The sequence below is a fragment of the Mustela lutreola genome, chromosome 9, assembly GCF_030435805.1.
Source record: "Mustela lutreola isolate mMusLut2 chromosome 9, mMusLut2.pri, whole genome shotgun sequence".
Classification (NCBI taxonomy): domain Eukaryota; kingdom Metazoa; phylum Chordata; class Mammalia; order Carnivora; family Mustelidae; genus Mustela; species Mustela lutreola.
In genome coordinates, this window is record NC_081298.1 from 69,590,270 (window position 1) to 69,612,769 (window position 22,500).

The window sequence follows — 22,500 nt, forward strand, 5'->3', positions numbered from 1 at the left end:
CCCCAGTCTTCATGGGAAAAAGGCTGTTTACTTAGCCTGGATCCTCAGCCTGAGAGATAGGCTTCCGGTTTCCCGCACATCTAGAGGCACAGGAGGTGTTCCTAGGAAACATAAGCAGAAGGTGACATCCTTGCATGCTCCCCTTGGCCTTGCTACGGCTCCATGAGACCTCTCCCCAAAAACCTAATACATTGATCCGGAGCCCCAATTTTTGCAACAGTTGCCCAAGGGACACCTTAAGATCTCCTGGTCTGGAGGCCAGGAAGGATTACAATTGCCATCCCACAGTATTATATATATTTTAAAAGCTGCTGCCAAAGGATCTGGCTTCCAATCAGCCTGAAAGCAGGTGCTAAATGAGATTCCTCCCCTTGGGACACAGACAGGTCTTGGCACATCCTCAACAATGGAGCCATATTAAGAATAAATCAGGCTGTTCAGACAATCAGAAGGGTTCAAGAGACAACCAAGAGCTAGGGCAAAGTTGAAGGAGAAGTTTCATCACCCATTAGGCCAAGAGACCAAGAGAGGTGGCTTCTTTGCCTAATACACAAAGCAAACACAGAGTCAAGCAAAATGAGGAAACAGAAATATGTTCCAGAAAAAGACCTTAATGGTAATGGAGGTAAGGAATCTATCTGATAAAGAATTCAAAGTAGTGTCCATAAAGAAGCTCACTGGGGCTCCTGGGTGACTCAGTCAGTTAAGTGTCTGCCTTCAGCTCAGGTCATGCTCTCAGGGTACTGGGATCAAGCCCCACATCGGGCTCTCTGCTCAGCGTGGAGTCTGCTTCTTCCTCTCACTCTCCCTTTGTACTCTCCCTCTCTCTCAAATAAATAAATAAAATCTTTAAAAAAAAAAAAAGTTCACTGAACTTGGGAAAAGAAAGGATGGACACAGTGAGAACTGCAACAAGGAGGAAATATACATAAATACCAAATAGAAGGCACAGAGCCAAAAAATACAATAACTGACCTAAGAAACATTAGAAGGGCTCAATAGCAGACTGGATGAAACAGAAGAATGGCTCAGTGAGCTGGAAGACAAAGCAATGGAGCTCATCCAGACAGAGCAGCAAAAAGGAAAGCAAATTTTATAAAGAAGTTAGGGGTGCCTGGGTGGCTTGGGTTGAAGTCTCTGCCTTCGGCTCAGGTCATGATCCCAGGGTCCTAGGATTGAGCCCCGCATCAGGCTCTCTGCTCAGCAGGGAGCCTGCTTCCCTTCCTCTCTCTCTGCCTGCCTCTCTGCCTACTTGTGATCTCTGTCTGTCAAATAAATAAATAAAATATTTTAAAAATAAATAAATAAAAATAAAAAGAAGTTAGCTTAAGAGAGCTATTGGACAGCATCAGGTGGAATGACATTCACACCATAGGGGTCCCAGGAGGAGAAGAGAGAAAGGGGCAGAAAACTAAATTGAAGAAACAATGGCTGAAAACTTCCCTAGCCTGGAAAAGGAAACAAATCCAGGCCCGGGAAAGCCCAAAGAATTCCAAAGAAGATGAACCTAAAGAGATCCACACCAAGACACATCATAGTTAAAATGTCAGAAGTTAAAGAGAGAATCTTAAAAGTGGCAAGAGAAAAACAAATTATTATGTACAGGGGAATCCCTGTATGGCTATGGGCAGGTTTCTGAGCAATTATTTTGCAGGCCAGAAGGGAGTGGCATGACTTACTCAAAACCTTCCAAACAAGAATACTGTACCTGGCAAGGTTATCATTCAGAAAGGAAGGAAAAATAAAAAGTTTCCCAGACAAGCAAAAACTAAAGGAGCTCGTCACCACTAACCTGGGCTTAGAAATGTTCAAGGACTCATTTAAGTTGAAAAAAAAATGTCACAAATGAAGATGGGATAAGAGGAACCCTGACTGCAGCCCCATCCAACACCTGTGACCAATAGGAGGTAGCTATGATAGAAGGGTAGTCACCCTTCTTCCCTAAAAGCAGTTAGGGTTACTTCTTCAAAGGGAGAATGATGAAGGACAGCTGGAAAGCAGGCAGACAGGGACAACCCCCACCCCACCCCCAGCCCTAAGAGGAAAGCACCCTTAAAAGAATTTTATACTACCCTGGAAGGAGCCCTCCACCATTTGCATATGATAAGACAGGTGACAAAAATCTGACTAGATGACAAGCAGGAGGGTTAATTGGATTAAAACATACTAGCATGTTAGCATACTAACAATCCCATAAAAACCCCTAGACTTAGAAACTCCAGTGGCAACCCCCTTAGGTCCCCTTCTTCCTTGGGAGCTTTGTAACTATCACTTTGCCATTGGTCAATAAACCTTGCTTTGCTGCCCACCAAAAAAAAAAGAAAGAAAGAAAGAAAAGAAATGTTACTAAATAATAACAAGAAAACATATGAAAGTAAAAATCCCACTGGAAAAGGTAAATGTATAATAAAGGTAGTAGATAAATCACTTACAAAGCTACTTTGAAGGTTAAAAAGAAAAAATTTAGTAAAATGTACTAAAACTAAATAATTAAGGGAAGTGTGAAAAGATGTAAAATGTGACATCAAAAACAAAAAATAGAGGGGGCACCTGGGTGGCTCAGTGGGTTAAGCCTCTGCCTTTGGCTCGGGTCATGATCTCAGGGTTCTGGGATCGAGCTCCACATCAGGCTTTCTGCTCAGCAGGGAGCCTGCTGTCCCCCCTCTCTCTGCCTCTCTGCCTACTTGTGGTCTCTGTCTGTCAAATAAATAGATAAAATCTTTGAGGAGAAATTAATTTTAAAAAAATAGAGGGAGTAATAATTTGTATTCTGGGATATGTTCAAATTGAAGATGCTATCAATTAAAATAGACTGTTATATATATAGGATAACATGTGAACCTTATAATAAACACAAAGCAAAAACTTACTATAAACACAGAAAATGAGAAAGGAATCTAAACACTGAAAAAGTCATCAAATCACAAGAGAAGAAGAAAGGAACATGCAGGCCCTACAAAATAGCCAGCAAATAGTTAACAAAATGGCAATAAGCAGATACCTATCAATAATTACTTTAAATGTAAATGGACTAATTCTCCAATCAAAAGACATAGAGTGGAGGTACCTGGGTGGCTCAGTGAGTTAAGCATCTGCCTTCAGCTCAGGTCATGATCCCAGGGTCCTGAGATCAAGCCCTGCATTGGGCTCTCTGCTCAGCAGGGAGCCTGCTTAACCCTCTCTCTCTGCCTGCCTCTCTGCCTACTTGTGATCTCTGTCAAATAAATAAATAAAATCTTTTTTTTTTAAGTGTTTAAAAAAAAAGACATAGAGTGGCTAAATTAATTTTTAAAAAAAAGATACATTTGTATACTGCCTGCAAGAGACATCAGAAGTAAGGACACATGCAGCCCAAAAGTGAAGCAATAGAGAATTACATTCCATGCAAATGGAAACAAAAAGAAAGCTGCTATAGCTATAATCCTATCAGACAAAATAGACTTTAGAACAAAAACCGCAATAAAAGAGAAAGAGGGCCACCATATTGATAAAAGGGTCAATCCAACAAGAATATATGACATTTATGAATTTATACACCCAACAGACCTAAAGGGAGAAATTATGAGTAATGTAGTAATAGTAAGGGACTTTAATATCCCACTTACATGAATGGATGGGTCATCCAATCAAAATAAATAAATAAGGGAATGTTGGCCTTACACAATACAATAGATCATATGGATTTTAATAGATATATACAGAACATCCCATCTAAAGCAGGAGAATACACATTCTTCTCAAATGTGCATGGAACATTCTCCAGGATAGAACACATGTTAGGCCACAAAACAAGTCTCAATAAATACAAGAAGAAAACTGGAAAAACTAAAAATACATGGAAATTAAGCAATATGTTCTGAACAACTGTTGGGTCATAGAAGAAATCAAAGGAGAAATTTAAACACCCAGAAACAAATGAAAACAGAAACAGAACATACCAAAATCAATGGGATGCAGAAAAAGTAGTTCTAAGATGGAAGTTCAAGTGATAATTGCCCATTATCAAGAAACAAGAGAAATCTCAACAACCTAACTTTCTACCTCAAGGAATCAGAAAAAGAAGAACAAACAAGATCCAAAATTAGGAGGAGGAAAGAAAGAATAAAGATCACAGTGGAAATAAATGAAATAGAAACTAAAAAGAAAATAGAAAACATCAATGAAGTTAAAATCTTGTTCTTTGAAACATAAAATAGACAACACTTTAGCTAGACTGACTAAGAAAAAGAGGGCTCAAGTAAACAAAATGTGAAATGAAGAGGAGAGGTTACAACTGATACCACAGAAATACAAAGATCAGAAGAGACTACTGTGAATTGGATGTCTATGCTAAGGTTGTGTCTTGGGGCAGGTGGAAGGAGGATAGGAGGTGTATATAGGAAGACAGGGAAGCACTTCCCTCTCACTCTGTACTTCTGAAACAAACATTTCACTAAATAATACTTTCTAACACATGGTGCTGATGTTTCTGAACCTTTGTCTTATTTTTAACTGGTTGTAATCTATATTGATTTCATGACCTCTTAAAGGTTACAACTTGCGGTATAAGAACCGCTCTCCCGTGGACCTACCTACTTGGTCAGTGAATGCAGTTGATTAGCAATTAGTGTGTTTTTTGTGTGTAAAGGTTATGGAGAAACACCTTTGAAAAAAAAATATTATGATTCTAAAAACTGGTTGATAAAACGGAGGCTTTAGGGGAATTTCTTTACATTTTCTCCTCTGTTAAACTGAGCCTTAAGAGGACAGGGGCTACTCATTTATCACTGTGTTGACCAATACCTAACACAGTGCTTTGCTCATGGTGGATGCTTAATAAATGAATGAATGAATGGTTGGTGAATGTTACTAGAGTACTATTATTCAAATCCATTTTTTCTGAAATACTGGAAGGTATTTCTAAGCTATTTCTTATTTGTAATGAATTTAGAGAGAAATAAATTTGTGAAGGATTAAAAAAAAGAGAGAGAGACTACTGTGAGCAATTATATGCCAACAAACTGGATGACCAAAAAAGAATGGATAAATTTCTAAAAACTTATAATCTTCCAAGACCGATTCATAAAGAAATAGAAAATCTGAATAGACCAGTTACTGGGAGTCAATTAAAAACCTCCCAGTAGGGGCACCAGGGTGGCTCAGCGGGTTAAAGCCTCTGCCTTCGGCTCAGGTCATGATCCCAAGGCCCTGGGATCAAGCCCCACATCAGGCTCTCTGCTCAGCAGGGAGCCTGCTTCCCTCTCTTTCTCTCTGCCTGCCTCTCAGCTGACTTGTGATCTCTGTCTGTCAAATAAATAAATAAAATCTTAAAAAAAAAAAAACCCTCCCAATTGTCGGGGACTGCCTCCAGCCGGGAAAGTCCCCGCCATTACAAGAAGGTGCTTGGCTCACTGCTAGCAAAGTACGCTGCAAGTATACGATGAACTTTCTGGTGAAGCCCGCCTAAAGGAGGACATAGTTATTGGCTGTATCAAATTTAATCAGCATAGTAACAGGACTCTCATTGGCTCTCCCCATTGCTTGACCCCTTATTGGTCACCCTGCTGTATATAAGCTAAGGAAGTTGATTAAATAAACGGAAATGAAGCATTAACACCATACCAGGCTCATTGTCGTCCTTGCGGGCCGAGGGCGACACCCAATAAATAAAAAATAAAAGGGGGGCAAGCCACACACAATAAAAATCCAAGACCAGAAGTCTTCGCTGGTAAATTCTACAAAACATTCAAGGATTTAATAGCTACCCTTCCAAACTCTTCCAAAAAATTGAAGAGGAGGGAATGCTTCCAAATTGATTTATAAAGCTAGCACTACCCTGATACCAAAACCAGGTAAGGACACCACCAAAAAAAAAAAAAAAAAAGAAAGAAAGAAAGAAAGAAAGAAAAGAAAGAATGAAAGAAAATTATAGGCCAATATCCCTGGTGAACATAGATGCAAAATCCTCAACAAGCTATTAGCAAATTGAGTTCAACAACACATTAAAAGTATCATATACCATAATTCAGTGGGATTTATTCCAGGAATGCAAGGATGATTCAACATCTACAAATCAGTCAATGTGATACACAGTATTTATTCCAGGAATGCAAGGATGGTTCAACATCTACAAATCAGTCAATGTGATATACAGTATTAACAAAATGAAAGACAATCATGATCATCACAATAGATGCAGAAAAGCATTTGACAAAATTCAACATCCATTTATGGTAAAAACAAAACCCTTAATGAAGTGAGTGTAGACGGTACATATCTTAACATAATGAAAGCCATATATGACAACCCCAATGGATAAAAGCTGAAAATACTCAGTGGATAAAAGCTGGAAGCTTTTCCTCTAAGATCAGGAACAAGACAAAGATCCCTACTCTCACCACTTTTATGCAACAGAGTCTTGAAAATGCTAGCCACAGCAATTATGCAAGAAAAAGAAATAAAAGGCATATAAATTGGAAAGGAAGAAGTAAAATTGTCACTATTTGCGGATGACATGACACTATATTTAGAAAACCCTAAAGACTCTACCAAAAAGCCTTTTAGAACTAATAAATGAATTCAGCAATAAAGTTGCAGGATAAAAAATCAATGTACAAAAATCTGGTGCATTTCTATACATAAATAACAAACTGTTAGAAAATGAAATCAAGAAAACAGTCCTAACTATAGTTGCATAAAAAATAAAAAATTAAAACCCTAGGAATATACTTAACTAAGGAAGCAAAAGACCTTATTAAACTGTGAGATACTGATGAAAGAAATTAAAGAAGACACAAATAAATGGAAAGATATTCCCTGATCTTGGATTGGAAGAATTGATATTGTTAAAATATCCATCTGTCCAGGGGCACCTGGGTGGCTCAGTGGGTTAAAGCCTCTGCCTTCGGCTCAGGTCATGATCTCGGGGTCCTGGGATCGAGCCCCGCATCCGGCTCTTTGCTAGACAGGGAGCCTGCTTCCTTCTCTCTCTCTGCCTGCCTCTCTGCCTACTTGTGATCTCTGTCAAATAAATAAATAACATCTTTAAAAAAAAAAACTGTATTAAAAAATATATATATATATCCATCTGTCCAAAGAAGTCTATAGATTCAATGCAAATCCTATTAAAATTCCAATGGTATTTTTCACAGAACTAGAACATTTATTCTAAAATTTATATGGAATCACCAAAGACCCCAAACAGGGGCGCCTGGAAGGCTCAGTGGGTTAAAGCCTCTGCCTTCACTCAGGTCGGGATCCTGGGGTCCTGGGATCGAGCCCCGCATCAGGCTCTCTGCTCAGAGGGGAGCCTGCTTCCCTTCCTCTCTCTCTGCCTGCCCCTCTGCCTACATGTGATCTCTGTCTGTCAAATAAATAAAATCTTAAAAAAAAAAAAAAAAGAAAAAGAAAAAGAAAATACCCCAAACAGCCAAAATGGTCTTGAGAAAGAACAACAAAGTCAGAGGTATAATGTGTCTTGACTTCAAACTATACTACAAAGCTATAGTAATCTAAACAGTATGTCATTGACACAAAAACAGATATAGAGATCAGTGGAACCGAATAGAGAGCCCAGAAGTAAACCCACATATATATATGGTCAATTAATTTTTGACAAAGGAAGCAAGAATATACAATGAGGAATTAATAGTCTCTTCTATAAATGGTATTGGGAAAACTGGAAAGTTACATGCAAAAGAATAAACCTGGACCACTTTCTTACGCCATTTACAAATATTAACTCGAAATGGCTTAAAGCCTTGAATGTAAGACCTGAAACTATAAAACTTCTAGAAGAAAACATAGATGGTAAGCTCCTTGACATCAGTCCTAGTGATGTTTTTGTGCATCTGACTCCAAAGGTAAGGGAAACAAAGCAAAAATAAACAAGTGGGACTAAATCAAACTAAAAAGCCTCTGTGCACTGAAGGAAACCATCAACAAAATGAAAACAGAACCTACTGAAGGGTGACTGGGTGGCTCAGTTGGTGGGCCTCTGTCTTTGGTTTGGGTCATGATCCCAGGGTCCTGGGATTGAGTCCCACATCGGGCTGCTGGCTCAGTGGGGAGGCTGCTTCTCCCTCTGTCTTTTCCCTCTGCTTCTGCTCTCTCTCTCAAATAAATAATTTAAAAAAAAGAAAAAGAAAACAACCTACCTAGTGGGAGAAGATATTTGCGTATGATTTATATGTCCAATAAGGGGTTAATATCCAAAAAATATAGAGAACTCATACAACCCAATAATACCAGAGAAATCTGATTTAAAAATGGGCAGAGGGGCGCCTGGGTGGCTCAGTGGGTTAAGCCGCTGCCTTCGGCTCAGGTCATGATCTCAGGGTCCTGGGATCGAGTCCCACATCGGGCTCTCTGCTCAGCAGGGAGCCTGCTTCCTCCTCCTCTCTCTCTCTCTCTGCCTGCCTCTCTGCCTACTTGTGATCTCTCTCTGTCAAATAAATAAATAAAATCTTTAAAAAAAATAAAAATAAAAATGGGCAGAGGATCTGAATAGACATTTTCCCAAAGGAGACATACAGATGGACAACAGGCACCTGGAAAGACGCTCAACATCACTAATCATCAGGGAAATGCAAACCAAAGCCACAATGAAGTATCACCTAACACCAGTCAGAATATCTAGTATCAAAAAGACAAGAAGTAGGTGTTAGTGAGGATATAGAGGAAGAACTCTCATGTCTTGTTGGTGGGAATGTAAATCTGTGCAGCCACTATGGAAAACAGTATGAAGGTTCCTCATAAAATTAAAAATAGAACAGGAGATCTAGCAATTTCATAGCCTGGGCTCTATCCAAAGAAAAAGGAAACACTAATTTGAAAAGATACATGCACCACTGTGTTCACAGCAGCTTTATTTCCAGTAGCCAAGACATGGAATCAATTTAACATGTCCTTCAATGGATGAGTACATAAAGGTGTGTGTGTGTGTGTACACATGCATGCATTGTGTGTATATTATGTGTGTGTTATCTATGTACAGGAATACTACTCAGCCATGAAGAAGAATGGACTGTTACCATTTGAGACAACACAAATAGAACTCAATGGTATAATACTAAGAGAAATAAGTCAGAGAAAGACAAATAGCACCTGATTTCACTTAATATATGGAATCTAAAAAACAAACAAGCAAAATTAAACCTAATCCAGACTCACAGAGAACAGTTTAGTGGTTTCTGGAGGAGAGGGGGTGGTTAAGGTCATGTGAAATGGGTAAGGGATATCAAGAAGAACAGACTCCCAGTTATAAGATGAATAAGTCATGGGGACGAATGTATAGCATGTGGACTATATGCAATACGGTTATATTAACTTTGTAAGGCGACAGATGGTAACTAAGTGTGGTGATCATTTCACAATGGATACAAATGTTGTACACCTGAGACTAGTATAATATTGTATATCAGTGATACCTCAATAGAAAAGAAAAAGAAAGAGGCCCCTTGGAAGTTGACGGTTTAATTATGGAGAATGCTTATTAGTCCGCACTGGAAGGGCTACAGGTTCCCCATGGTTAAGTCGGAAGGTGAAACATTCCCAGAGAATCAGGATCCTACCAGGGTATTTGCTGCTTACAGTCAACAGACAGGAAAACTGAGGACCAAGACTAGCAGCAGAAGCATCTCGTCAACTGAAATTTGTTTCCATCCACCAGTGTCTGACTCAGCTGGTTCTCTCTGACATACCCAGCAAGCCAAGAGTTCAAAAAGCAGCCTGTTTATGGGAAATTTGGAGACAAGATAAATTGTCTGTGATAAAATAACCTTGAAAACTCCTGGCATTATAGCAGTTTGGTTTCGTACTCAGCAGGGTCTCGCGTTTGGTAATTCTTTTTTGCTCTTTGCTCTGCCACTGAGATTTCTCTTCCTTCCCGCCCCCACCCTCTGGTTTCTAGATGCACCTTTGGGTCCAGGGGCCACACCCATGTTGAGGTTCCCTTTTCAGCAGCAGGCACCCAGAAATCTTGGCTCAGAACCGCAGACACATCTTTATCAAAGGTCATGTTAAGTCTGGGGAAGAAAATCCCTCCCCAGTAGAGAAGTACAGCAAATAAAAATAGAAGGTGACCTTCCAGACTGCCAGTGGCAAGTGTATGTGGGTGCTGACAGGTGAGAGTGGGCCCTCCCCAGAGAGGGGGAGGGGACACCCCTCCTCCATATCCAGCAGGACTCTGGTCTGGATGGGAGCTTTTCGACATTCCCTGCAATGTTGACCCTGAGCTTTGTCATTTGATTTAGGTGGAAGACTACCTGTTTGAAAAAGCAGAGGTCAACTTTTGGGCTGAGACCCTAATCTTCGTGAAATACCTCTCTGAGCACCTCTTCCGGCTCCTCTCCAAGTCCAGCTGCCATCCCCTCAGCCCTGAAAGCCTCCAGCATCTTCGTAGGACAGCGTCAGAGCAGGGCCACCTCCTCTCCCGGCTCTTCAGAGAGCTGCCACCAGCTGCTCAATTTTTGAAGACAGTGGAATTCACGAGACTGCGCATTCAGGAGGAAAGGACTTTGGCTTGCCTGAGGCTTCTGGCTCTTGTGGAAGGAAAGGGAAGGGAAGACAGCCCCATTCTCGGTGCTTCCGACTCTCCTGCAGAAGCAAATCAGTTCACTCTTGCAAGAACAGAAACGGCTTGTTGAAGAAAGAAGACTTGGGGGTGGGCTAAGGGTGGACGGTTTCCCCACTGCATCTGCAGGGAACACGTTGAACATCAATGCAAATATTTCCTTCCCTTGGTGAAGCTAGTCTTCTGTCCCTTCCTACAGAGGAATTTTTCTTCAGTTCCCCCATTCAGGGCAGCCCAGTTTATGGCAGCTACTGTAGGAAGTGAGGCTACCACATTGAATATTGACTCTGTTCCCAGGTGCAGGCCACCTGCAGACCTGAATTCACTTTTGTCTTCTTCCATGACCTCTAACGTCCAGGCATAGCCAGCCGGCATTTTCTGTTAACTGTACAAAACTGGTTCGTAACTCGTGATTTTTCTTTCCTTTTTTCCATTGGATAGAAGAGCCGGATTCGTTGGCAAACAGCTTATGTGTCAGAATTCCAAATTTTATTCTATTTTAGCTAAGGCAGAAGTAGGTTCCAAATGTTGGATACGGGGAGAATTCTAGATCAACTGCAAAGAAATAGTTTTGTTTTTGCTATTTACATGTGCGAGTCCTGCAGTGACCTGCACATGCCGTTTGAATTATTAAAAGAGCTCCTACCTACCAAAAGTGTTTAAACTAATGCCAGGAAACCTGATTTTGCCACCCACTAAAAGCACAGACCCTTGGCTGTCAGAAGGAAGCCCAGAGAAGGTAAAACCAGAATAAATGATTTATTCACTTCCTACACTGTTCACTGTCATTTTCTCAGTGGCAATAATAAGATTCTCATTTAAGATGTCAGAAAACACATTTATCCACTTCAGTGTTTGAATCTAGACCTACCTTAACGGGTTTTCTGCCTTAGGGAAGACCCGTGCAGCCCTCTTCCTCTGATACCCAGCAGGTGTCGCTCTTGCACACATTTTGCTACTAGTCCAGCCTTTCCATGGCTTGCCATTTTCTACCAATAATCTCAGAATATGCGTTGCCCACAGACGGCTGTCTTGAAATTCATAGTTTGGATTGGTCATAGGCTCATCCATATTCGTTTTTCATCCTGGTTATCCGAAAAAGCCATTTTAGTAGTAGTATGTAAAGTTGGTCTAGGTTTTAGGGTCTGTAAATATTTTTAAATACTTCTCAGATATAACAGTCACTTGGAAATACGTTAAAGGGGCAGCTTAGAGGTGAGAGGGTTTGATGTCATTTTTTCCTGCAGAAAGGCTCCTATCCAAATTTGTTTCTCTTTAAAAGTAAACCACCTTGGGGCGCCTGGGTGGCTCAGTGGGTTAAAGCCTCTGCCTTCAGCAGGTCATGGTCTTGGGGTCCTGGTCTCGAGCCCCACATCGGGCTCTCTGCTCAAGCAGGGAGGCTGCTTCCTCCTCTCGCTCTCTCTCTGCCTAATTGTGATCTCTGTCAAATAAATAAATAAATAAATATTTTTTTTAAAAAAGGAAACCACCTAACACTAAAAACACAGCCATACTAGAAGTATAGAGAAAGGACCCATAGGGAAAAGGCAGGGAATGAATTAAACTTAGAGTCCAAAACTTTGTCCTAAAGAGAAGAGGAAATTCTCTGGGTGGTTTTGCACTATTCAGCTCAACGTGTGTTTTTTGTGATCCTGAATTAATTATCTGGTTGGGCATCTGTGTAGCCCACACATGAGGGAAAGTGGCCAGTCTAACATTTCTTTTTGTTCTGAGAAAGGCGACCTGACTGGGTGAGAAGTCAGGGAATCGTTGGCATGATGCAGTGATGACCATGGTTCAGTAACTGTGAAACTGACCCCGGCAAAGCCAAGCTCACTGGAAAAGCCCAGCATTCCTTTTTTCTCCATTTAAATGAAATAAAAGCAGTTATATAATAAGAAATACTTTCTACTAGCAGGTACTCCATACCAAAGCACATAAGCATGGTGTATTTATTACATGTTATCTCCAAGATCCTTCTACCCAGCCTGCAAAATGGGTGCTCTCATAGCTCCCGACTGGGAATTACCCCAGATTTTTATACTGGCTGGCTGTGGCCAGCCTGGGAGGACAGGAAGGATAGATATTTCTCCTGGTTTCAAATCCGAAATCTTGTTACTGACCTACAATAGTGGTGGCTAAGGAAATGGCAGTTCACACTTGCCTGATGCATTCCCAGGGGAATCTTAGAGTACTGTTATGGGGGCAGGGGGAGCTACCCTGGAACTCCTGTGTTTGGGGTCATTTCAACAAAGAACAAAACAGAACAGTTGGGGGTCTTGGGCTGTGAGTGTCAGCCACCCGTTGCCCAGAGCTGCCTGGGGACCAGTGTAGCACTGGGTGCAGCCATCCCCAGAGAGAAGGTGTCACCTCTTCTGTCCAAGATTCGGTGCCCCTCAGGTCTGCAGGCATGATTCGGTGATTTCCCTTCCCATCCAGCCACAACCCCTTTTTATGCTTTGTCAACTTGTTTTAATAAATAATAGGGGTTATACTTACTCATCTTTTATACACCTTAACAGATAACTCCTGTGCGCCTTGACAAAGGGGAGAGGTGATTAAAGCAGGAATTATCTTAGTTTTACAAGGAAACAAGTACCAAAGAGATTATGTGATTTGCCCAGGATCACAGGGCTTGGAAGGGGCAGGGCTTGAACTCGAGCCCTGTGTTTTAGATCTTAGAGGCCTTGCAGCCCTACCGGGGGGGGGGGGGGGGGGGGGTCGCTCAAGCTCTCCTGGTGGGTGGTGGGAGTTTCAGCAAGGGGAACTGCGTGCAAACTGAGCTCTGAAGGGTCAGTTTCATGAGTGACAGGCCTGGCTCCTTTCCTTCCAGGTTAACGTGTGGAAATGACCACGAGGAAACAAGAAATAAGATCAATTTTGGAAAGGCGCGTAGGTTGCTTCCTTCCCTAGAGGGAACTGAGCCTTCCAACTTACACCCAATTGCTACTGAGGCTGCCAGGTGTGCGAAATCACGTCCGCTCCAGCTTTTTGGCAGCGTGTTTAAATGCGGAGTGATAAAATGCCCTGGACCAGCCCCCCAGATCTCTCCGAAAGGGGGTGTCAGCCGCTTTAGCCTAACTGGGCGCTAGGGGGGGGTGTCTGCCCCGCACCCAGAGGGTGCCTGTTAGCGAAGACTTTCCTAGCGCAGACTTTTTGGGGTGTGGGACTGGTGAGAGGAGTAAAGTGGGGCGAGCCCACCCCGAGCGTCCTCTGTGCCCAGACCTGCCTGGCCGCTGGCCTGCCTCAGCCACAGCCTGCGGCGCACAACGAACTAAGGCAGGGCGCGGCGCCCCTAACGGACTGGGAGAGAAGGGACCTGGATGGCGCGCCGGGCCAAGGTGGGCGGGCAGCCTCAGCCGGCAGCTGCACCCCATCCCCCGGGAGGGCTGGGGAAGGCCGGGCCGCCGAGCGGACGAACGGGGTGGCGGGAAGTCGCCTCCATGCTTGCGCAGCTCTCCCGGCCTTTCCTCCCGTCCTCCCAGCCGGCTCCCCCGCCCGGGACGCTCCGCGCCATTCCGCGCCTTTGGCCCTAGCTCAAGATCTTGTGATGTGATTAGCAAAGCCAGCGCCTTGTCCTCACTCAGCCCAGCTCGGCAGGCCCCGGCGCTGAATCCCTGTTTACTGCAGCCTGGGCGGAGAGGGGGGCGGAGAAACGGGCCCAGGCTCCTCCGGGTGAGACTGCCGCGGCAGCCGCCCGCGTGGCCACTCCCGCCCCCACCCCCACCCCCACCGCGTCTCCACGTGCAGTCGGGACGGAGCCACCACCCACCGGACGCAGGCCTTGAGCCCCCGCTACCCACCCGCCGGCCAGAGCACTCTTTGCGAGCCAGCCGGCTGCGCGGATGGTTGCAATATTCTCGCATTTTGCAATTCCCGCGCCCAGTCTAGAACCGAGAGTAAGAGATTAAAGCTCCGCAATTTCGCCTAGCAGGATCGGGCGGGGAGAGACACGTCCAGGGCTGCAGAATCCTGGCCACGTTCAATGTGCAGGGGATTTCCAACAGTGCAGCCCCAGAGAAGGGGAGCCTTATCTTCCCGCCGCCAACCAGCAGCACCCATCGAGGACCAGCTCTCCACGCCGCCGCAGGCGCTACAGCAGCCTGCCCCGTCCAGAGGCCTCCCGCCCCCTCCTCCGGAGGAAAAAAAAATTGGCGGCGGCCAATGGGAGGCCACGAAGGAGCTTGACGTCCGCGAGCCGGCGGGCGGCGTTGCCTGGAGACCCCGGCGGGGTCAGCGTTCTGTCCCCTCCCCCGACACGCCCTCGCGGCCGCTGCCGCGCTCGCCCGCCCTATATAGGGCGCGCGCTCGCAGGCCGCCGAGTTCCAGCAGTCTGCGAGCTGTCGCCGGCTCCGCGCAAGGGGGGGGGGGGCGGGCCGGGCACCCCCGGGACGCGGAGGAGCACTGTTTGCTTCTCTGTCGTCTTTCCCCCCACTCCGCACTCCCGGGCACCCTCAAGCCAGGCCGCACTGCTTCCCTTTTCCTCTTGTCTCGTCCCCCGGCAAACTTGCGGTCCCTCCCCCGCCGGTCACCCGTTATTCGTCGTGGCTCGAGCCCGGCCTTGCTTCCCCGAGGGCTCCTCCGGACCTCCCTGCCTGCAACTCCGACCATTTCAGGATCCAGAAACATGTCGACCACACTTCTGTCCGCCTTCTACGATATCGACTTCTTGTGCAAGGTACGCGCGGGAGCAAGGAGGGAGGAAGGCGGGCAGGCAGGAAGCCCCTCGAGTTTTCAGGCTTTGCCTCTGCCTTCCGCCTTTGGGGCACCCTTCCCCACCTTGACTTTGGGGTCGGGAAAAGTCCTGGAGTTCGCAGTGGTGTGTGCTCGTGCCTTGTGGGCGGGGAGAAGGGGAGCAGGGAGGGAGGGCGGGCAGGAGGGAGTCGCTGTCGCTGTTTAGTTTCTCCCGCGCCGACCGCGGCCACGCTGCCCGGGGCTTCCCGGACCGGCTTTGCGCCGCCCAAGCTGGCGGCCCACGGGCTGAGGATCACATGTCGAAACCGAGCGCGGCCTGGGGTGGGAGTCGGCTCCTCCCAACGCGAACTTGATTCTTTTCGCGCGTGTACGGGTGGAGGGTGGGGGCCGGATCGAAATCTGCAGAAAGGAAGAAGAATCAGAAGGCTGAAGTTCTGCAGCTCGCCCCAACTCTTCCTTTACATATTTCATCCCGTCCTCGCCCCCCTCCTTTTGGCAGACGGAGAAATCCCTGGCCAACCTCAATCTGAACATGCTGGACAAGAAGGCGGTGGGGACGCCCGTGGCCAACGCCCCTAGCTCGGGCTTCACGCCGGGCTTTCTCCGACGGCACTCGGCCAGCAACCTGCACGCGCTCGCCCACCCCGCGCCCAGCCCGGGCAGCTGCTCGCCTAAGTTCCCGGGCGCGGCTAACAGCAGCAGCTGTGGCAGCGGGGCGGCGGGCGGCCCGACCTCCTATGGCACCCTCAAGGAGCCGTCAGGGGGCGGAGGGACGGCCCTGCTGAACAAGGAGAACAAATTTCGGGACCGCTCGTTCAGCGAGAACGGCGAGCGCAGCCAGCACCTCTTGCACCTGCAGCAGCAGCAGCAGCAGCAGAAGGGGGGCGGCGGCTCCCAGATCAACTCCACGCGCTACAAGACTGAGCTGTGCCGGCCCTTCGAGGAGAGTGGCACGTGCAAGTATGGCGAGAAGTGCCAGTTCGCGCACGGCTTCCACGAGCTACGCAGCCTGACCCGGCACCCCAAGTACAAGACCGAGCTGTGCCGCACCTTCCACACCATCGGCTTCTGCCCCTACGGGCCACGCTGCCACTTCATCCATAACGCAGACGAGCGGAGGCCCGCGCCGTCTGGGGGCGCCTCTGGGGACCTGCGCGCCTTCAGCGCGCGGGACGCGCTGCACCTGGGCTTCCCCCGGGAGCCGCGGCCCAAGCTGCATCACAGCCTCAGCTTCTCGGGCTTCCCGTCGGGCCACCACCAGCCCCCGGGGGGCCTCGAGTCGCCGCTGCTGCTCGACAGCCCCACGTCGCGCACGCCGCCGCCGCCACCCTCTTGCTCCTCGGCCTCGTCCTGCTCCTCTTCCGCTTCGTCCTGCTCGTCCGCCTCCGCAGCCTCCACGCCCTCTGGCGCTCCGACGTGCTGTGCCTCGGCTGCGGCTGCGGCCGCGGCGGCGCTGCTGTACGGCACAGGGGGCGCCGAGGACCTGCTGGCGCCCGGCGCCCCGTGCGCTGCCTGCTCGTCTGCCTCGTGCGCCAACAACGCCTTTGCGTTCGGCCCGGAGCTGAGCAGCCTAATCACGCCGCTTGCCATCCAGACCCACAACTTCGCCGCCGTGGCCGCCGCCTACTATCGCAGCCAGCAGCAGCAGCAGCAGCAGCAGCAGCAACAGGGCCTGACGCCCCCCGCGCAGCCCCCGGCGCCGCCCAGCGCGCCCCTCCCTGCCAGTGCCACCGCGCCGCCCTCGCCACCCTTCAATTTCCAGCTGCCGCGCCGCCTGTCCGATTCGCCGGTCTTCGACGCGCCCCCTAGCACCCCGGACTCGCTGTCGGACCGTGACAGCTACTTGAGCGGCTCATTGAGCTCGGGCAGTCTCAGCGGCTCGGAGTCCCCCAGCCTCGACCCTGGCCGCCGCCTGCCCATCTTCAGCCGCCTCTCCATCTCTGACGATTGAGGCAAGAGGGCGCCAGCGAGGAGGAGGAAGGGGGAAGGCTGTTCTGGGGGTTGGAGGGCGCCCCTGCCACCTGGAGCCCTGTTAAGAGCAGGGAGGGGCGCGGGAGCTCTGGGGGCTGACAGTCCATGAGCAGAGACTGCGGGCCGCACCGAGCACTTGGACTCGAACTTGTGTGCCGGGAGGGACCCCACCCTCCCCTTTCGGTTTCCTCTTTTTGTTTCTTGTTTTTATTATTTTTATTATTATTATGAAGTTTCATTCTTGTTGAGCAAAAAAAAAAGCCAACGAACTTTTGTATTTGATGAACAAAATACTCACAACAGGGCAGTTGTGATGCGAACAGAACAAAAAACCAAACACTTAAAACTTTTTTAGGTCTCCTAGGAGTTTGGGACTTTAGGGGAAAAAAAAAAAATCAACCCAACACCAGCAGCTACCAACCACCATTCCGTATCTTCACTTGAAAAGCATTAGTTACAGTCCAGATGTGGGAACTCTTATGTGAACATGAGAGAAGTTCTTAATTGTCGTTTGTCTTCAGACCAGTGTAAACAAACAGCCAGCCACCACCTTGCTAAACCTCTAAGCTTCTGGAATCCAATATTCTACCAGGAATATGCCTTGACTGTAGTCCTCCGCTCCATAGGTTTTTGTTTGACACAAAGTTCTTTATGTCTGGAAAAAAAACCTGCATTCCAAAGTTTCCTACTGGTTACTGGTTTTGTTGCCACCACTTAGTGGATGTTTAATTTTAAAACCATTTTGTCTGCTCTTTCTGGAAGCCTTGGGCAGAGCTTAGTTCCTAATCGTTTGGGGGAATAACTGCTGAATTTTTAGCTGTTTTGAGTTGATTTCGCACCACTGCACCACAACTCAATATGAAAAAACTATTTAACTTATTTATTATCTTGTGAAAAGTATACATTGAAATTTTTGTTCATACTGTATTTATCAAGTATGATGAAAAGCAATAGATATATATTCTTTTATTATGTTAAATTATAATTGCCATTATTAATCGGCAAAATGTGGAGTGTATGTTCTTTTCACAGTAATATATGCCTTTTGTAACTTCACTTGGTTATTTTATTGTAAATGAGTAAAAAAAATCTTAATTTAAGAGATTGTATGTAATATTTATTTCATTAATTTCTTTCCTTGTTTACGTAAATTTTGAAAGATTGCATGATTTCTTTATAGAAATCTATCCTGATGCTGTGGAAGTAGTTTGAGGAATATCTTATGAGTTTTCTTAGAATGTATAATGGTTGTAGCCCATCCAACTTTTAAAGAAAGAAAAGTTGACCACATACTTTGCAAGCAGGCTTAAATGTGGCATGCTTTTTGTCATTCCAGCTTTTTAAATTAGCAAGAAGAAAAATTTTGTTTTTGTTTATCCCACCAATTCTACTGTGACATACTCTGCGTTTAAAGACATGTAGCAATAATGGGGTGGGGGGGGGTTAGTCTCACAGTGCCTTTGGAAAGGGCCAGAACTTGCCTTAAATCTTCCTCAACCAAATAAGTATTTTTCTATCAGTGCTTGAGAGCATTTGAATGTAGGATGGGTTCAACTGCACAAAAGGAGAAAATATTTACCACTTGCTTACATAAGATCTAAAGTGAAAAGGCCACCTCTTAGTGCTAAGAATGGTATGTAGTACATGAATATGCCTTGTTTTTTCATTACAGAAAATTCCAAAAGTTGTACTTTTTTTTTTTTTTTTTTTTTTTTTTTTGCGTGTGTAGAAAGGCAGGAATGCTTTCCTGGACAGCGGATGAATGAGCAGTAGCTTTAGTTTGTACGTAGGTACAGTTGGAGCACTATGTATGTATGTACTCGGGACTACTTTGACAGAAGTAGGTTTTTGAATGTAACAAGATAAGTCAACTTGAGTTGTAATATATTTTGGGGAATCAGTTCACTACAAATTGTGACTGTAAACATTGTACTGTAAATGTTTTGTAGTTTTCCCCCAATAAAATTTTTGGGAAAAAACAAATATGTAAGATCAATTTCTCTTGGGCGCCTGGGTGGCTCAGTGGGTTAAGCCGCTGCCTTTGGCTCAGGTCATGATCTCAGGGTCCAGGGATCGATTCCCACATCGGGCTCTCTGCTCAGCAGGGAGCCTGCTTCCTCCTCTCTCTCTCTCTCTCTCTCTCTGCCTGCGTCTCTGCCTACTTGTGATCTCTCTCTGTCAAATAAATAAATAAAATCTTTAAAAAAAAAAAAAAAAAGATCAATTTCTCTTTACTTTTTTTTTTTTTTAAACATCAAGTGTTTTCACTCCTTGTCACTTGGTCAGGCAACGCCGAGCCCTCAGAGGGGTGGGGGGCGGTGGGGCTAAGATCTGGGGAGCTGGCAAAGTTAGGGTTCAGAAGGGCCTGCCCCTATGTATTTTAGTGCAAGTTCTTTAGCCGAAAGTAATTATTTGTACTGTCAAGGGCATTAGTTAGCTGTTCCCCTTGGTAATAAGATGCATCCCCCTGTTGGCTGACCGGCTGGTGGCAGGCCCTGGCTGAAGCTCTGGAGGGGTGTGGCCCGCCTGTGAGTCACCAAGTGGGTCACGTGTTTGCAGTGGCAGCTGAAGTTCCCATTTTTTTTTCCCTGTTGGGACGCCGGGGAACGGTCCGGCTAGGGGTGGGGAAAGCAGGAGGGTATCGCCAGCCCCAGGCCTGCAGGCCTCTAGAATGCTCCACTGCAAAAGAGGCCCAGCCTTTTTCGGGCTGGAAAAGGAAGAGTTTGGCCTGGACTTCGGGAAGCCTGGTTCTGTGTCCTTGTCTGGAGAGGAAGGAAAAGGGAGGAAGATGAAACAGGTCAAGCTTACATCTGGGCTATCTGGGTAATGTTTGTTTATGCGGACAGCTTCCTCTGGGAGTGAGCGCACTAGGTATTTATGCAGGAGGATTAGTGTCTGCTTCGGGCGACTGTTAAGTGGCCAGAAAGTAAATGCAACCCAGGCCTCCAGAAGAAGGAAGAAAAAAAGAAACAGCACCAATTTGTCTGCCGGTTGGCACAAATGAACAAAACCTTGGTATGGTTTGGGGTTTTTGTTTTTGCTTTTTTTTCCTACCATCACTTTCAAGACTTCAAAATCAGGTTCATAAATCAACTCATGTTTTTCCCTTCTCCCATGCTCCCCCCACAACCCCCAGTTCAGACACTTTTTTCCAAAGTAGGTAAAAGATTTAGCAATAGTTTGTTTTCTTATCTACAACAGCTGGGCCCTATCAACCACTGCTTGCTCCTCACTGCGGGGTCTCCTGCGTCTCCCAGCTGAGTCGTGCGGGTGGGGGGTTGGGGTGGGGTCTGGAGCCTGCGGGGCCTCGGGCCTCGGGCAGCTGTTTCGCGTTAGCGATGATTGCGCTGGTGTTAACTGGAGCGTTTTGGTGCTTGGCTGCCGAAGGCGATGGGGAACAGTTTCAAAGTTCTCCCAGATGCCGGGCCCCTGGCTAAAGGCCTGGGCCGTGGGGGAGGGGAAGCCTGGAGCCCAGGAGGGCTTCCAGGGCCTCTCCACCATAAAGAATGTGCAGTGGGGAGGAAAAGTCTGAAATGCAGTGCTATTTAGGCCAAGCTGCATTTCAAAGGCCTTGTTTCCACCTCATTCCAAAACTTATTTTTCTAAACAAGTACTGTTGATCAGCTGGAATGTCAGACTTGTTGGGGTAAGCCACATTCATTTTTTAAAAATTGGTTTGTTTGAAAGCCCAAGTGCTAGGATCTGATGTTTTGTGTTTGAGACCCAGTGGAGCATGGCAAGCTGGGGGGGGGGGGGGGGGATCATTCAGAAATTTCCTCTTGCTGCAGATCAATGGAGGGTATGGAGGGTATATATAGGTCATTGTCTTTCTGCAGCAGCTGGAATGAGCAGCACACAAAACTCTTCTGCTATTGCTTGATCACCCTTAGGAAAGTCTTCTTGTAAGGGAAGGAGACTAGAAGTAAAAATTGCAAGCAAGTAAGGACAAGCCGGGATTCCTGTCACGGGCTGGGGAGCAGAACTGAAGCTTACTGGGTCCAAGTCTGTGTCACACTCAAGATAAAATTCTTTCGCAGCCAGTTGTGAAAATGAGCCCAGGATGGGAGGGAGTTGAACATGTCTTCTCTATTATTTTTTTTTTCTTAAGACTTTGTTTATGTATTAGAGTGATGAGAGAGAGAGCACAAGCTGGCGGGGTGGGGGGAGCAGACTCCCTGCTGAGCAGGGAGCCCAATGCAGGGCTCGATCCAGGACCCTGAGATCATGACCCGAGCTGAAGGCAGATGCTTAACCCACTGAACCACCCAGGGGTCCTGAGAATGTCTTAATAGTGGGGACGCCTGGTGGCTCAGTGGGTTAATCATCTGCCTTCGGCTCAGGTTATGATCCCAGGGTCCTGGGATCGAGCCCTGTGTTGGGCTCCCTGCTCAGTGGGGAATCTCCTTCTCCCTCTACACTTACCCCCTGCTCATGATCTCTCTGTCTCAGTCTCGCTGTCAGATAAATAAATTCTTTTTAAAAAAAGAATGTCTCAGTAGTGGCTTTGCCACTGGCTGCTTGAAAACAAAGATATTTTTTCAAGCAGCCCAATTAGTATGTGCCACCTTCTAGATTATTTCAGAGAAGGAATGCATACATGGACATACTTGCTGCTCCTCACTCAGTCCAAATCTACTACTGAGTATACAAAGGGAAAAACAATAACAACACACACAGAAAGACTGAAAAAGCCAAAGCCCAGCACCCACCGGTGGGAAGAAACTGTGGGCAGCAGGGGTTGCAAGTCCCCCACCATAGCTCAGGAGCCTGGATGAAAGGTCCAGGCCTGGGAGGGCCCAGAGAAGGAAGGACAGAGAGGCACAGCTCTTGGCCCCAGGTCTGTCCCAGCAAGAGGATGCTGGGTATTAAAATCTGCTTGGGGTCCAAGAACACCCCCCCCCACCTTGGGCTGGACTTGTTCAAGGAGGAAACCCTAGAGAGCATTTGAACAAGGAGAACCATCCCCGGGCACTTGCTGTCCCCCAGTTTTGCTGATGGTGACTAGCCAAGTCCTTGGCCTGGTGACTTGGGGCAGCTAAGTTAAGTGGGCCCCTGGAGGCTGAGCCACAGCCAGGGTCCCCTTCTGTCAGAAGACCGGAGCCACTGTCCATTGTTGTTACCCCATTTCATTGTTTGGTTTTTGCCATGCACACTGCGGGTTGTGCTGAGCTGTGACCATCCAGGACAGTTCCAGTTCCCTGGGGTTGGCAAGGCCCAGGAGGAAGGGAGGAAAAAAGGGAGGGGCTGCGGAGGGGGCCCAGGAGGAGCCCCGTGGGCAGGAG

The 22,500-nt window shown here is 46.7% G+C and overlaps 2 protein-coding genes across 7 annotated transcripts in view; both read left to right on the top strand.

The window, feature by feature from the left end:
* Positions 1–11,325, top strand: part of THADA (THADA armadillo repeat containing) — a 329,451-nt gene extending 318,126 nt beyond the window's left edge. For all 6 annotated transcript variants that reach the window (XM_059134619.1, XM_059134620.1, XM_059134618.1 and 3 more), the window contains one exon: positions 10,233–11,325. In XM_059134619.1, the coding sequence (XP_058990602.1) occupies positions 10,233–10,625 (393 nt within the window). In that variant the 3' untranslated portion in view covers positions 10,626–11,325. The remainder of the gene's footprint in view (positions 1–10,232) is intronic.
* Positions 11,326–14,859: 3,534 nt separating this feature from the next.
* ZFP36L2 (ZFP36 ring finger protein like 2) lies at positions 14,860–19,201 on the top strand. Its single transcript, XM_059134626.1, has 2 exons — positions 14,860–15,230; positions 15,747–19,201. The coding sequence occupies exons 1-2, from the start codon at positions 15,180–15,182 to the stop codon at positions 17,196–17,198; spliced, it is 1,503 nt and encodes a 500-aa protein (XP_058990609.1). The 5' UTR covers positions 14,860–15,179; the 3' UTR covers positions 17,199–19,201.
* The last annotated feature ends 3,299 nt before the right edge of the window (positions 19,202–22,500 follow it).